The sequence below is a fragment of the Hypomesus transpacificus genome, chromosome 17 (genome assembly GCF_021917145.1).
Source record: "Hypomesus transpacificus isolate Combined female chromosome 17, fHypTra1, whole genome shotgun sequence".
In the NCBI taxonomy this organism is placed as follows: domain Eukaryota; kingdom Metazoa; phylum Chordata; class Actinopteri; order Osmeriformes; family Osmeridae; genus Hypomesus; species Hypomesus transpacificus.
Window position 1 is genome coordinate 8,131,860 of NC_061076.1, and position 14,287 is coordinate 8,146,146.

Here is a 14,287-nt window from a genome sequence, read left to right on the forward strand (position 1 = left end):
ATGTGCTTGTGCACAGGCCTCGAGCCCAGGGCAGCTGCCTGCACGCCTGAGCACGTTCAGAATATGTGTCAGCCCTACTTATGATGAGTGTCGTCATGGTTATCCATTTTTTATAACTGTGGCTTCCAGGCTGGTTTCGATTTTCCTCGAAGATGGTATCCTGTAAATGTGGTCGCTGCCGACACCTGCCCTCCCCCCTCCCAACACTGCTGTCCTCTAACCTGGGTATTTAATAGACTTAGTTAATAGAGGGGGCCCCCCCCCCCCCCCCCCCCCCCCCCCTCGTGAGCGGGGGGGGGGGCCCCGTCTACGCCTCCCTCCCTCCCCGTCTAGAATCCCTGTGGCTTTGCGCGTCGTCTTGTTTTTGAGAAGTGTCGGTTGTAAGTTAGGCGTTTGATCCAGAAGGTTGCGTGTTCCCCCCCAGTACCCTCCCCCCACCACCCTCCCACCCACCCTCACAGGAGACACACAGGGCGTGGGGCCCGTCCGGAGGGGCAGGCTAGTCGCGTCCCTCCTCCTTCCCCCCCCACGATCAGGGCAGTGCAATTACACAGATGGATGAGTTCCCCCAGTAAACCCTCCCGTACATTAACCTGGGAGAGAGAGAAAAAAAAACGGGTCAACAACCGGGTTTCATCCAGACGCAACCCGAGGAGGGCAACGGCGGGTGGGGAGGGGCGCCCGCCGAACTTACAGGCGTGTCCCACGTCGTCCAGGGGTGGTGGGGGGGGCTACACACCATAGCAGGCCGACAGCCGCTCCTTCAGCAGAGGGGGGAACTGCTCGGAAAACTGCTGCCAGTTCTCCTCTCCCACCTGGTCCTTGAAGCCATGTAGGATCTAGAAAGGACCACAGGTGGACGTGAGGAGGCGTTCGGGGGCGACAAGGCTTTAAAATGGAACCTTCTCGGCTTCCAGCAACCCTCACTTGAAATATCGCACGGGTTCGTTTTGGGGGATTTTTGGAACGTCTACAGAGATCGTGACAGTGCGCCGAGTGACGAGGCTGTGCTCCCGACTCGAACGTACGAGGCATAAAATGGCAAGTTTCCTGTCTGAGAGCTCACCTTGTAGAACATGTCCCTCAGGTCGTCCTTGGGGCTGACCCAGGAGGCCACAGCATCACAGAAGAAGATGAAGTCCTGTGCAAAAGAAGACACCACCACAGTGCTTAGGACAACACCCATGAGGTTCATCTGGACTCCCTCATGTTCTCCTGACCCCCCCCCCCCCCCCCCTACCCTGCTCCTATACTCCAGTCATTGTGTCCTCTGAGGACTGGAGAGTAAACCTGAGAGCAAGAAGTTCAGGGTCTATGCACCTATCTATCTATGAACTCTTACGCAGATCATCTTCCCTATATCACTCTCGTGCAGAAAGACTTATGAACACCCAAAAACTTGAGATCCAGATCTAAAATATGTGACCACATCTAATCCCTCCATGTCCCTCCAGTGAGCCACCTCTCTCAGCAGTTCTCAGAGTCAAAAAAAAACATCCACATGTCTGATTCAGATTTCGAATGTCTTAAAGAGCTCATCACAGATGCATCGAGAGGGGAGGGACACGGGGACCCTGAGGACGTGCGAGCTGGAGTCGCGGTCACAGCTCTGCTCTCCTGCGGGACTGAAGGAAGTGTCCGGACGACAGGGCGCTTCCTCACCTGTACCACTCCTCCGGGGTTGACTCCGATCATCATGCAGATGCCGCGGAACGCAGAGTCCTTCTCCTCGTTATCCCGGATGTTCCTCAACGACGTGCACCTGGGCAGAGAGGAGAGGGAGGGGTCAGCAACAGGCCGGCCGTGTTGGACCGATAAACTGGTCAAAACCGACCAATGGAACGAGACCTGGAAATTCTGTCATTTGGATCGGAAGTCAGATTTCTCAGTCCAAGGCCTGGTAGATGTTAAATGTGCATGTGTGAGTGACAATGTGTGTGTATGTGGTTGTATGCAAAAAGAGTGGACTCACCATGGTCTAATAAACTGCTGCAGCTGTGGCGCCACCTCCTGTGGACACACATAGCCCAGCCGGCCGATCGTGATGGCTGTTCAGGGAAGACCCAGAGAGAGGAGGAGGAGAGGTTAGTCGGTATCACAGGATGGTATGCCCCATTTGAGTGAGACCTGCTTGATATCCTAGCCACACGCTCAGAGCTAAAAACCTCCACAAAGAACAGTTCAGATTTCGAATGTCTGTTAGAAGAGTTCATCATTGGTGTAGACAGCCAACAGAGAAAAGGTTGTGTGTGTGTGTGTGTGTGTACCTGTATTCTCCAGAAGAGTCTTAGGTGTGTTGGGTCTGTTGATGATTTCCACCAAGTTGTTGAGGACCATGCCCACATAGGGCTGCATCTCTGCTCCTGAGGTTCGAAAAAGGGAAGAGCCAATCACACCCCTGCCGACACAACATCACAGAATGACCCCATCCTCCTTAGAAAGGTCAAGAACCACAGTAAGGCCTTATACTACAAGCAGCGTTCAGTCACCACTATGTAGTGGTTGATGAAGGTCTGTCTTCAAGACAGGAGTGTTGGGGGGGGTCCTGCTAACTGGTCAGTGTTGGGGTCTGGTCTCCCTAGCTCACCTGCACAATCCCCTTCCTCCTGCTTGTGATCTTTGCCTGTAGAGATAGTATACACACTGTCACTACTCTGACGGCTGCTCTGGCATGCGGGCACACACACACACAAACGGCAAACGCAGGCACACTCGCAACACACATGGCAAACGCAGGCACGCACACACAATTAGTGGGAGCGCTGGGCCTGGTAGCTCTGGGAAACCCGAGCACGAACAGGTTACTGGGAAGTCGGTCTCTCTGCTGGGCTTGAACACTGAGCCTGCGGTCAGGTGCAAGAGGAGCACCAGCTGAGTGCTGTCCACACTGCAGCAGGCTTACACCTCCCACACACACACACGCACACGTGACGTGGCTGCAGGGAGCACAACGCATATCTACATCCACTGCTTCACTGGCCAGACAGAGCGTGCGAGAGAGACCTAGCTAGAGAGAGAAGGCGAGCAAGAGAGAGACCTAGCTAGAGAGAGAGAAAACGAGCAAGAGAGAGACCTAGTTAGAGAGAGAAGGCGAGCAAGAGAGAGACCTAGCTAGGAGGGAGCGAGAGAGAGACATGCGGCTCACCCATCTGCATGGAGATCTCTCCTATGGCCCAGGTGGCGTTGTTGCACACAGAGATGAACTCTGGGTTGAGATTCAGCCCCAAGATGGGCATGAACTCAGCTGTGGGGAGGAACACACACAGGTTAACATTCAGTAATACACAAACATTCACATCCAACATTACACAAACACACAGATATGCCATACACCAACACCACACATACAAACATCAGCATACAGAACAAAAACAAAGGACGTTTATTTACTGTGAAGGGTGTTCTGCTCTGTGCGTGTGTGTTGCGACTCACCAATGCAGGGTTTGACGTGAGGGAAACAGGCCTTGGTCAGGTCTCCCAGTAGAGCAAAGGAGCTCTGTCTCACCTCAGGCATGCTGTCCTGGAACACAGAGACAGACACACACACAAACACTCAGACAAACCCAAGACTCACAGTACGAGTACAAATACATTGAAAACACACATCTTGGTTATTTGTGTGTGTGTGTGTGTGTGTGTGTGTGTGTGTGTGTGTGAGAGTGAGAGTGAGAGTGAGAGTGAGAGTGAGAGTGAGAGTGAGAGTGAGAGTGAGAGTGAGAGTGAGAGTGAGAGTGAGAGTGAGAGTGAGAGTGAGAGTGAGAGTGAGAGTGAGAGAGAGAGAGAGAGAGAGAGAGAGAGAGAGAGAGAGAGAGAGAGAGAGAGAGAGAGAGAGAGGAAAAAATGCACCGGCTACTTCTTAAATGCACTCAAGTTAGACAGAGCCCAGATGTGATCTCTTAACTACAGCCTTGGGGAAAGGCAGATTCGGGCTACTGACATGCTGTGCACCATGCTGAAAACCACCAACAAACATCCTTTTTTCCCCTCCCCTCCTAGTCCGGCATCCAAGCGTCTCCCCCCCCCCTCACCATACAGCACCTCCAGAGTCCAAAAGCGTCCACATCCCCATGGCTACTCAGACTCCCAATTGTCTGTTGGGAGGAGGTCCTCACAGAGAGCAGTGGGACTCCTCCTCCTCCTCCTCCTCCTCTCTGTCTTGGAGAGGGTGACATACCTGCATGCACTGGAAGAGCAGGGTCATGATGTTGGAGCGGGCCACCAGCTGGTCCACGTGGCCCCCCAGGCCCTCGGCCAGGCCGCTCAGCAGGTCCAGGGCCACGATCATGAAGTCCTTGTCGGGGGCCTCGTACTGGTCTGGGTGCTGGTTGTACATCTGGAGGACGGAGGGGGGTACGTGAGGGAGTGGGTTTCGCCATGAGAGTTCATACTCGCAACTTATAGCGTGTTCATTCTGAATGTAGACGTTTTTTTTTTAACTCAAATTGAAGTTATTTCGTTACACAAATGGTGAAAGGATTTTTGGCTACAGTGGGCAGTGTGAGAAGATGGGTTTGCACGTGTGTATATGAGAGTGAGTGTGTGGGGTTTCACCATGGCCTGGGCCAGGGTCTTCTGCACCAGGGTGACACAGCGCTGGTAGACCGGCTCACAGTAGGGCAGGAAGCCACTCTGCAGTGCTGTGGCTACTGACGACAGACACTGGGGGTGGGAAGAGAAACATCCACGTCAAGACAACGAAAACAAACCACACCAATCCGCTTGTATCCCACCATGGCCATGAGACTGACCTCCAGCAGCGGGAAGAGGTCCTTATCCTCGTCCTTCAGCTCGTTCCATTTGGCGATGAGGGGGGGCATCAGCTTCTCGATGTACTCCTGTGAATGGGGCAGACGGACCTCTTGAACACGAGCGTCCATCTGTTGGACTACGCTGCAGAGACTACAACTGACAATCGGAGGCGCCGCGGAAAGTCAACTTTTAGGAAACCCGCATCGGGCCCTCTGGATCCCCACAAGGGAATCAAGAGTTGAGGCATTCTGGGAGGTGGAGTTCTGTTTGCAGTACACAGCCGTGGGGTCTTCTCTGCATACCGGCTGGTTGAGGTGGCGTTTGTGTGTACCGGCTGGTTGACGTGGTGTGTGTGTGTGTACCGGCTGGTTGAGGTGGTGTGTGCGTACCGGCTGGTTGAGGTGGTGTCCCACGGAGTCGGCCAGCGTCCCGATGGCATCATAGAGGATCAGCAGGTTCTTGTGTTGGTACTTGCCAAAGGCGAACACCAGGGTGTCCAGGATGAAGCTCAGGTAGGGGACCAGCTCTGTGCATGCCTCCTCCTCCAGAGTAGCAAACGCACTGGGGAGGGGAAGGGGGAGAGGAGTGGGGTTAGAGTCACACTTGCGAGGCTAAGCTATCAAAACCAAAACCACCGCTGACCCACTTTGCATGAACAATTCATGGGGGGGGGGGGGGGGGAGGACGACGACACTGACTGACTCGACTGTCAGCAGCAGTCTACCAGCGCTGTGTCACCCTAGTGTGATGTGTCAGATACACATTTGGGAGGCTAAGCCATCCAAACACTAAACCGACGCTGACCCGCTTTGCATGAACAACTCATGGGGTGTTGTAAATAAAAATAAAAATACACAAACCAGCTGCCACCCCTACACACACACACCTGCAGGCAGCCTCTTGAACTCTCTTGTTGCCATCCAGGATGCGTTTCAGCAGCTCGGTCATCAGCGGCTTGAGGTGGGAGTCCGGCGGCTGGCTGACCACCCAGTGGGCGTAGCGGCTGAGCGTCCAGCAGGCGATGGAGCGCACCAGGGCCTTCTTGTCACACAGGCATTGGATGAGGTGGGGGATGAGCTCCGGCAAGTAGGGGACCATGCCCTGCATACAGCCTGGGGGGGGAGGGGGGTGTTAGTTCACCTGTTTACGTTTGAGGCGAAATAAAACAAATCAAGGATGTACAGCCTTAAGCCAGCACCAGACTCCTGGGTTAAGGGAGTGTGTATCGGTGGCATGTCTGGCCGGCAGCGGCACCTTCGGCTCCTGTCGCGGTGGCCTCCGTATATCTGTTATGTCGATCGTGTCGAGGGAGTCGTTTGAAACGCTAGCTTGAAATCGATAGTTTGCCTGGCTTGGTACGCCATCCATTAGCTGTAGCCATAACAGGTTCTTAAGTGCGTGTTGTGCATTAATAAAAAAAACAATTCTCCCTGATGGAATCCACTTAGTCTACATCCTATTGGTGTTAAGTGGGTCAGCAGAACTGATGTGTCATTACTGAGGGGCAGAGTAGAGCAGCTGAGCTCCACATCTGCAGAGTGAACAGCCTGACGACACGCTGCTTTTCGGAAGGGCTGATGGTTGTGGCTCTATCTGGAGGACTGGCCAAGGCGGCAGGGCAGGTTAGCCTCACGTCCCCGTGGGAGACAAAGCTCCATATTCCAGGAGAGGAAGATGTGGACGTGCGTCCATGTTGCTTTGAAGCAACTTCTGCTTTAGTGGGCAGAGTGTGAAGAGTGATGTATATGAGTGAGTGCACGAGAGAGAGCGCACGAGAGAGAGCGCACGAGAGAGAGAGCGCACGAGAGAGAGCGCACGAGAGAGAGAGCACAAGAGAGAGCACGAGAGAGCGCACGAGAGAGAGAGCACGAGAGAGAGAGCACAGGAGAGAAAGCACAAGAGAGAAAGCACAAGAGAGAGAGCACAAGAGAGAGAGAGCACAAGAGAGAGAGAGCACAAGAGAGAACGAGCAAAAGAGAGAGAGCACAACAGGGAGAGAGCACGAGAGAGAGATAAGAGTGTGTGATCGAGAAGGGGGAGAAACAGCCAAAGACAGTGAAGGGCGTGGAGACAGTTGAGAGCGCGTACCCTCAGCGATGGCCCCCAGCACCAGGATCCCAGACTCCTTGATGACCCAGTCGGGGTGAAAGAGTAAGCCCTTGAGCAGCGGCAGCAGGTGGGGCAGCAGCTCGTCCCGGAACACGTTAGCCAGCACGTCCAGCGCCGCCGCCGAACACTTCCCTGCACGCCACAGCAGGACAGGCAAGTTACCACTACCGGTTACACTTACCCTCCTTCAGAAACATCACCTGTACACAACCTGTACAGCTCCTTTCGTGTCCTGCTTAACTACTCTCTGGTTAGCCTTAGCATACAGTAGTAGCCCATTTGGCTGTCCCCCAAGACACTTTTGAACTGTTGCGAGTGGATGAAGAGGCCAGTGCTCACGTAGGTTCCAGTCAGAGAGCGTGTCGTCGTCGTCGTCATCGTCCTCGTCGATGTCCTCCCCCTCCTCGCCCTCGCCGCCCTCGTGCTGGAGGGTGACGGTGCGGGACTTGTGGAAGCGGGGCTTGATGTCTTGCTCGCTGTCGGGCACCGCTTCGTCCTCTTCCACGTCGCCCTGGAGAGGAGGTGGGATGAGGTGATGATGATGAGAAAATATGTGTTGGTGGATTATGGAAGACAATGTTAAGAGAAATGAACGGTCTTGAAGTTGTTGGCTTTTTTGACGTGATGAATGGGCCCACCCCATCTTGCTGAACTTTCATCCAATAGATCCCCCCCCCCCCCCCAAAAAAAAACATTTTGCAGCTAGAAATAACTGAATTAGGCAATCGTCGAAATCACCTGCCGAATGTGCAAATGAGTGTCTAGAGACAAAAATGAGTCAGGGCTGTCTGCACAGGTCTGTCTGGTTTAACGTGATGCTGCGGTGTGAAACTTGGTGAGGAAGAAAGCATGAGGAAAGAGGAAAAGAAACACTCCAGATTCGGGAGCCAGCCCAGGAGGCCATGTGGGTCTGTTTAAATCCCAGGGACATTCCAGCTCAAGGCAAAGAAGTGACATAGCCAGAAGAGACAAGGGCAAAGACAAAAGAACCTAGGAGGAGAGGCGAGAGGGACAGACGGGGGTCTCACCAGAAACAGAGAGCGTTACAAGGCGCGCGTTACCTTTAGAAGAATGATGTCGATCTCAGAGTACTTCATGCCATTCACCAGGATAGGAATGAGTCTGTGGGATGGTTGAAGGGATGTTAGGTCAAACCGCATTCATGAGCATTGCACTAATTCCTTAACTCGACAGCCTTTCGCGGCTGCATCTCCTGCCATGCACAACGGTCAGAAGGGCACGCCATTTTGAGCCCACTCAGCCCCCCCACAGACCACATGGTAGGCCGAGGGCTGAATATTAGCCATATCTTGCATATGCATCGCAAGCAGCGCGCGGCTACTCACTGCACCAGGTGTCCAGCCAGGACCTCCTTGCAGATGGGCTGCTCGGCCAGGGTGAGCCAGAACTCGCAGGCCTCCAGAGCCACGTTCTCGTCCGGGTCCTGGGTGCGCTGCAGCATGTACTGGGAGAAAGGGAGACAGGGCCAGAGTCAGAGATGGGGGGAGGGGGACCGACCGGCTGGACGTTGCCCGGTGTCCATCAGGAAAGGAGAGCCTCTCACCTGGATGATGCTGTGCATGTGGGGGATGAGGCGGTCGATGCGGACCTCCAGCAGCATGACCAGGGCCCGGCACACGTTCTTCCTCACCTCCGAGTCCTCGTCTGCAGCCAGCGCAAACAGACTCTGGGGGGCGGCCGGTCCGTGGAGCGGAGGGAGGGTGGAGGAGGAGACTTGAGTTAGCATGACCAGTTGACGGCCGACTGCGGTACACTGTGACACCGTTTGACACCCGATGATACCGGTCCCAGCTCACCTCGATAAAGGTGTCAATGTTGTCCATCAGCGCCTGTGCTCTGCCGATTATAAACTGGTTCACACATGCTATGGCATGGGATCTGGACGGGGGAGAACATATTCAGAAACCATGGGGGGAAACACGCTGGGAAATGACCATCCTTAGTGACTGTATAGCAGGGTTGTTTCAGAAATTGGTGTATTCGGCAACTAGAAAACGTACCTGATCTTGGCGCTGCAGTGCTTGAAAAACTGCAGGAACTTGGGGATCATGATGTTGAGGGGGCGGTTGAGAGCATCACTGTCCAGAAGCTCTGAAGAGTCCTCGCAGATCTTCTGCAGGGCGCCAAACGAGCCCTAAAGCGCGGAGAATCGAACAAAGGCAGACAGGCGTGAACAATCCAACACAGATTGGGTTGCGGACGTTTTCGAGGGCAGCGGGACTGGATCAGACAGTATGAATACGACAAGCGTCACTGGCAATCACCGAAGGTATGTTATGCATCACATCCAGGACATTAGGGGGCGAGGGCCAGCCTCGGGGGGGGGGGGGGGGGGGGGGGGGGGGGGGGGGGGGGTGGTACAGACCTCGCAGGTGTTGTAGTCCTCCGAGTTGAGCAGGTTGCACAGCTGAGGCAGGAGTTCCGGCCATGTCTGCAGCTCCCCTTTGGAGGAGATTGTCGTGATCAAGATGCCTGAGGAGGTTTGAAGGGGGGAAAAGACGGAGGTTGAAAAAGAAAGTCTTTATCCGACTGAACCGAGTGCAGTTTGGTGGGTGGAGAGAGCCGAGAAGAGCAGGGGGGAGGGGGGTCTCTGGATCAGACAGTATGAATACGAACACCTTCACGGATAGTCAGCTGTCATAGTGTATGCATCATCTCCAGAGAAGGGAGAGAGAGATGGGATGGGGACAGACTGGACATTTTACAGAGGGTAAGCTTGAGGGAGAACTTGTGTAAGGACGGGCAAAAGAAACACCAGCACTGCAAAATGCCCACAGTTGGTGGCAACGGTACATATTTCATAAGAAAAAGGACAGTTCAAAAATACATTTACAGACAGTCTTATACACACACAGGGCCAGACTCACCAATGGTGGCACGGATGAGTGGTGAGGGGTCGCCGATGTTGTTCAGACATTCCTGCTTGATGAAGTCTGCCACGGCCGGGGGGAAGTTCTGGTAATGGGCCTTCACATTGTTCTTCAGGATCAGACCACTCAGGGAGCGAGTGGGCTCATCTGCAGGGAAAGGGCAAAGACATCAAATGTACAATTATATTATTATATATATATATATACACACACCTGGAATGAGTGCATCCACCATCTTGCTAGCTGTGACCAGTAAGTGGAAGGGTGTGCAGGAAAGGAGGGGGACCCTCAAAATGAAGGTGGCAAAATATGTGACCACATCTAATCCCTCCATGTCCCTCTAGTGAGCCACCTCTCTCAGCAGTTTTCAGTCAAAAAAAACATCCACATGTCTGATTCAGATTTCGAATGTCTTAAAAGAGTTCATCACAGATGCATTGAGAGGGAAGGGACTTTGGTAACTTTCTGCCACTTTAAAAGACGTGTCTGTCATTGCTTTATTGCGGGTACCAGAAGAAAGGGAGAGGTTTAACTGGACCGTTTGAAACTTTTATGGTCAGGTTATAAAAGATGGCAATACAGGAACCTGTCAAGAGTGAATTGATTGGTGAGGCACGTATATGAGCTCTTCTTGTGCAGATAGAGCAGTGTGTCTCTACTCAGTGAAACAAAGAAGTCCGAACCCACCTTCAGTTTTCAGTCTTGTGAGCACAAAGATGAGATAGTTGTTGAAGTCCGGGAACTGGTTCAGCTGCTCAAGTTTCTGACAATGGGGTTAAGGGTTATCCAAGACTACATCATGAGCATATCACAACAAAGAATAAACTCCTTAATTCAACTATTTTCAGGTACTTCTTTCAGTTACATAATTCCCGCGGATAGCACTACTGATGCAAGTTGACAGGATGACTTAATCAACCCAACCAAAAAATATATATACAGAACGGCATACTTGACTATCGGGAACTCTTATGTAACACAGCCAATCACCCACAATCCCCACCCGTCCCTTTCAATGGCAGTCAATGGTGAGGATACTTGTTGAACAGCTCTCTGTGTGGCTGTGTTGGGTGACTGGGAGTCCTTTAGGAGCTGGAGGACCTGCTGAAGTCCCTGTTCGTCTGGCTGCCACTCCATCCTGGACACACACACACACAATGAAGAGATGAATGGTAAACGGGAGTACTGACGAGTTTGCAGAGGGATGCAGATGAGCGTATGGGGGTTCTGGATCAGACAGTATGAATACAAAACCATCACTGAAAGTCAGAGGTCATTGTAATATGCATCATCTCCAGGGGGATAACCCAATAGAAACCCAAAAGAAAATAAAAATGGTGTGGCTTTGGCTCCTTATTGTGAAAGCAGCAGATGGTCACCTTTTTACAGTTAGAATAATTCATGAACAATTAACAATATAGAAGGCATGGATTAATAAGGGAGGGTTGGTGTTCTAAAGACCTCGTGCTTACTAATAGCTTAGTGTAAAGAAACGCTAAATTAAAAGTGCACGTATTTATGTCGAAAATAGAGCCCTCTGCGACAGTTTGTCTAGTTTGAAAATGATTTTTTCAGCAGAGTACACACAGACAACACGCTTGTTTCTGGGTGTTCACATGTAACGCCTAAATTATAATTGGGAATCGGCTTGTGGCACAAAACGAGGCCATGTCTGTTCCAACACAGGGAACAAAATCTCTCGGTGACCCGGCTTAACCGCCCTAATCCTCCCCCACCCCCACGCCACCCGGCCATTTCCGCCGGTGAGAAACTCTGGTTAGCAGTGTTACCAACTTGCAGCGTTTACTAACCTTCAAATGAATTGATTGTAAGGATATAACATATTTGAATGAATTATACATGGCTTCAATTAATTAAGCTTTGACGTGGATGGCATGCTAAAGCGCTGGTGTGAAAACAGAACTCAACTTAGTCAGATGTCCGTGTTGTACAAGATAGCCTTTGCCACACTTACTGATTGTGCTTAAATTAGCTGCCTCCGACTAGTAGATTGCTTTATTCTAGCACGAGTCACTTTGTGTAGATATATTCAGAGTTAGAAACGATTAGTCAATTGTGAGTGAGGTCCATGTCTGTACAAGTATAAGTTGGGTCTAAGGCACTGAACTTGCCCTTCTCACCACGGCAGCCCCCGGCTTCGCCATCCATGCATTTCTAAGGGCCAAACATGCGGCCTCAACATCGGCATGGGCACTAAAGGTCGACAAGTACCTCCCTCGTTTTAAACTAGATAATACAAGTTATTATAAACGTGTACTATAGTATTAGTCAAATCGCAACGGCTAGCTATTTGTTTCATTGCTTGCACACACCACATAGCTACGCTGTCTTCGCCTGCTTGCTAGCTAAACCAGTTGGCCAACCAAGGCTCCGAATATTCACTGAAACATCCACGATCAATGGCGGTTTGAGTTGCATGTTTACAATTTACCGTCGTATATCGGAACCAAAAGTAACTTGTAAAATCACAGATCTCTATACGCACATGATTAACAACAGTAACTAATACTACACAATCAGGGAATAAGTATTTGTCCAGACCACGGAATAGTTTGATTCCAGGAAATACACTAAGCCTAATGTATAGCTAGCTAGTTCGCTTGCTAGCTCTAGCTATAACATTGGCAACGTCTAGCTAACTACTGTAACATTCCAACTGCTCAGCTATTCGCGAAAAAGCAAACAACGTCGTCCTCAACCATTTTACGGATGCCACTCGGCTAAATACTCATTTAAAAGAGAACATTTGAATGAATACATTAAAAGGTATATACGTACAATATTGATTTATAGATTGAAGTTTTTAGACGGGCCGCTTCTTTCTCGTGCTCGTTCGCGAATCCTTGCTAGCTACTGAACCTAGACGAGCACGCCGATTCACTCACTGATCCTTTTCGACTTCCGTAATTTTAGCGAAGCGTTTAATCGAAAAGGAACAAAACATGGCTGGGGCACCCATGGGGGCACTTATTTTAAACCCTAATTCATCTTCAGATACCTGTGATAAACCCTAAAGCCCCAATAACATTTTTACGAAACAAAGTGCGACAGTAAATAATTATGACAATATTTTTATATGTAGGCAACTATTTTAAAATAGTTTTAGACAACGGCATATAAAGCAGTTATATTTGAAATGTTTACTTGTAGGCGTGTGTCTACTTTTAAACTATGATAACATTACAATGTGATGATAATGCACACACAATTAAGCATTTTATTCATATTATGATAACTAAGTAGGTCTGCCGAAACAACTAATTGTCAGTCAGTGTCCAGCGCTTACGGGCCGCTTTGACCGTCTGTTCACACGGACAAGGTGGTCAAAGCGGCCCGTAAGCGCCTCTTCTTCCTGAGGAGACTGAAGAAGTTTGGTATGGACTCAGTCATCCTCACTAACTTTTACAGATGCACTATCGAGAGCATTCTGGCTAGTTGTAGTATGGGAGCTGCACAGACAGGGACCGCAAGGCCCTACGAAGTGTGGTCCGTTCTGCTGAGTTCATCATCGGCAGGAAGCTCCCAACCCTACAGGACACCTACCACACACGGTGCCTCAGGAAAGCTGGCAGGATTCTAAGAGACTGCTGCCACCCATCTTTCAGTCTCTTTACCCCGTTGCCTTCTGGCAGGCGTTACCGCAGCATCCGGTCGCGCACACGCAGACTGGACAACACTTTCTACCCAAGGGCCATCAGGCTTCTGAATGGACACTGATATGGACATTGATTTACTGCACACTAGTCACTTATACTCCGTCACTTTCAGCTACTGGTTGCACTATCAGTAACATTGCACTACTGTACCACCTCACTATATCTCGCCACCAGGCTCCTGTATGGTCATTGACTTAGTCACTGATCTGCAAATTTGCACTATTGTACTGTACTCCACTTAGGTTAGAATAGGTAATAGGGTTGAAATAGGTTTTATGTGCATTTAGGGTTAGTATAGTGTACTACTTATTGTTATCTGTAATGTAGGAAGTTTTAGTATTGGGGTTGGTATAGTCGATTATTTATTGCTATCTGTATATTTAGGAAGTTTCACTTATTTAAGTTCAGCATAGATGGAAATTATGTTCTGTGTACTTATGTTATGCCAGGTGCTTGCGTTGTCTTGTCTTAAGAATATCAGTGCCCAGTCTAACCTTGTGTTGTTCTGTGTACCTGACAAATAAAAGACTTGAACTTGAAATACTTTAGTCGTTAACCACAATTGCCTACATAGTTTTTCATGAATTTAAGATTCACAAAGCTAAGGTCTTAATTCAAATGTCCTCAAAAGAACACTTTCTTCGAGTTTGATCACTCGAACCTAACGTGTCAATTTCATGATTTTTTTAAATGTTTGTAGCCTAATTTGTCGTTTGAGGAGAAATAAAGAAAATGTATGAAGTTCCCTGATTTCACCCTTTCGGTTTTTGTTATTTTAAAATAAAAACAAATTTCAGAGTAACTCCATCATCCATGCTAGCAGACACATGTTGCAGCTAATTATTTCCACAGGTCCTACTA

The 14,287-nt window shown here is 50.4% G+C and overlaps 1 protein-coding gene and 2 non-coding genes across 4 annotated transcripts; all 3 read right to left on the bottom strand.

The window, feature by feature from the left end:
• Positions 1-454: 454 nt before the first annotated feature.
• LOC124479930 (transportin-2) lies at positions 455-12,655 on the bottom strand. Of its 2 annotated transcripts, XM_047038891.1 has the most exons (26): positions 12,549-12,655; positions 10,788-10,887; positions 10,437-10,512; positions 9,747-9,896; positions 9,245-9,351; positions 8,880-9,013; positions 8,676-8,757; positions 8,423-8,545; positions 8,205-8,323; positions 7,920-7,980; positions 7,198-7,369; positions 6,838-6,990; positions 5,636-5,861; positions 5,139-5,310; positions 4,749-4,835; positions 4,552-4,659; positions 4,175-4,333; positions 3,433-3,520; positions 3,146-3,244; positions 2,588-2,623; positions 2,268-2,363; positions 1,973-2,048; positions 1,663-1,762; positions 1,067-1,141; positions 695-839; positions 455-593 (listed from the first exon to the last, which is right to left on the bottom strand). In XM_047038891.1, the coding sequence occupies exons 2-25, from the start codon at positions 10,884-10,886 to the stop codon at positions 732-734; spliced, it is 2,706 nt and encodes a 901-aa protein (XP_046894847.1). In that variant the 5' UTR covers position 10,887; positions 12,549-12,655; the 3' UTR covers positions 455-593; positions 695-731. The 2 variants fall into 2 exon arrangements, with proteins under 2 accessions (XP_046894847.1, XP_046894848.1); XM_047038892.1 differs by lacking the exon at positions 2,588-2,623.
• LOC124480122 lies at positions 9,470-9,540 on the bottom strand. Its single transcript, XR_006957521.1, has one exon. It is a non-coding gene; the product is annotated as a small nucleolar RNA SNORD41 (small nucleolar RNA).
• Positions 10,977-11,047, bottom strand: LOC124480121. The gene has a single exon (XR_006957520.1). It is a non-coding gene; the product is annotated as a small nucleolar RNA SNORD41 (small nucleolar RNA).
• Positions 12,656-14,287: the final 1,632 nt, after the last annotated feature.

Coding starts and splice junctions, on each gene's coding strand:
- LOC124479930 (XM_047038891.1), bottom strand. CDS start 10,886: ATGGAGTGGCAGCCAGACGAACAGGGACTTCAGCAGGTCCTCCAGCTC. Junction 7,981..8,204: donor CTGGCTGGACACCTGGTGCA/GTGAGTAGCCGC, acceptor ACCATCCCACAG/ACTCATTCCTATCCTGGTGA. Junction 2,364..2,587: donor GGAGGAAGGGGATTGTGCAG/GTGAGCTAGGGA, acceptor TTCGAACCTCAG/GAGCAGAGATGCAGCCCTAT.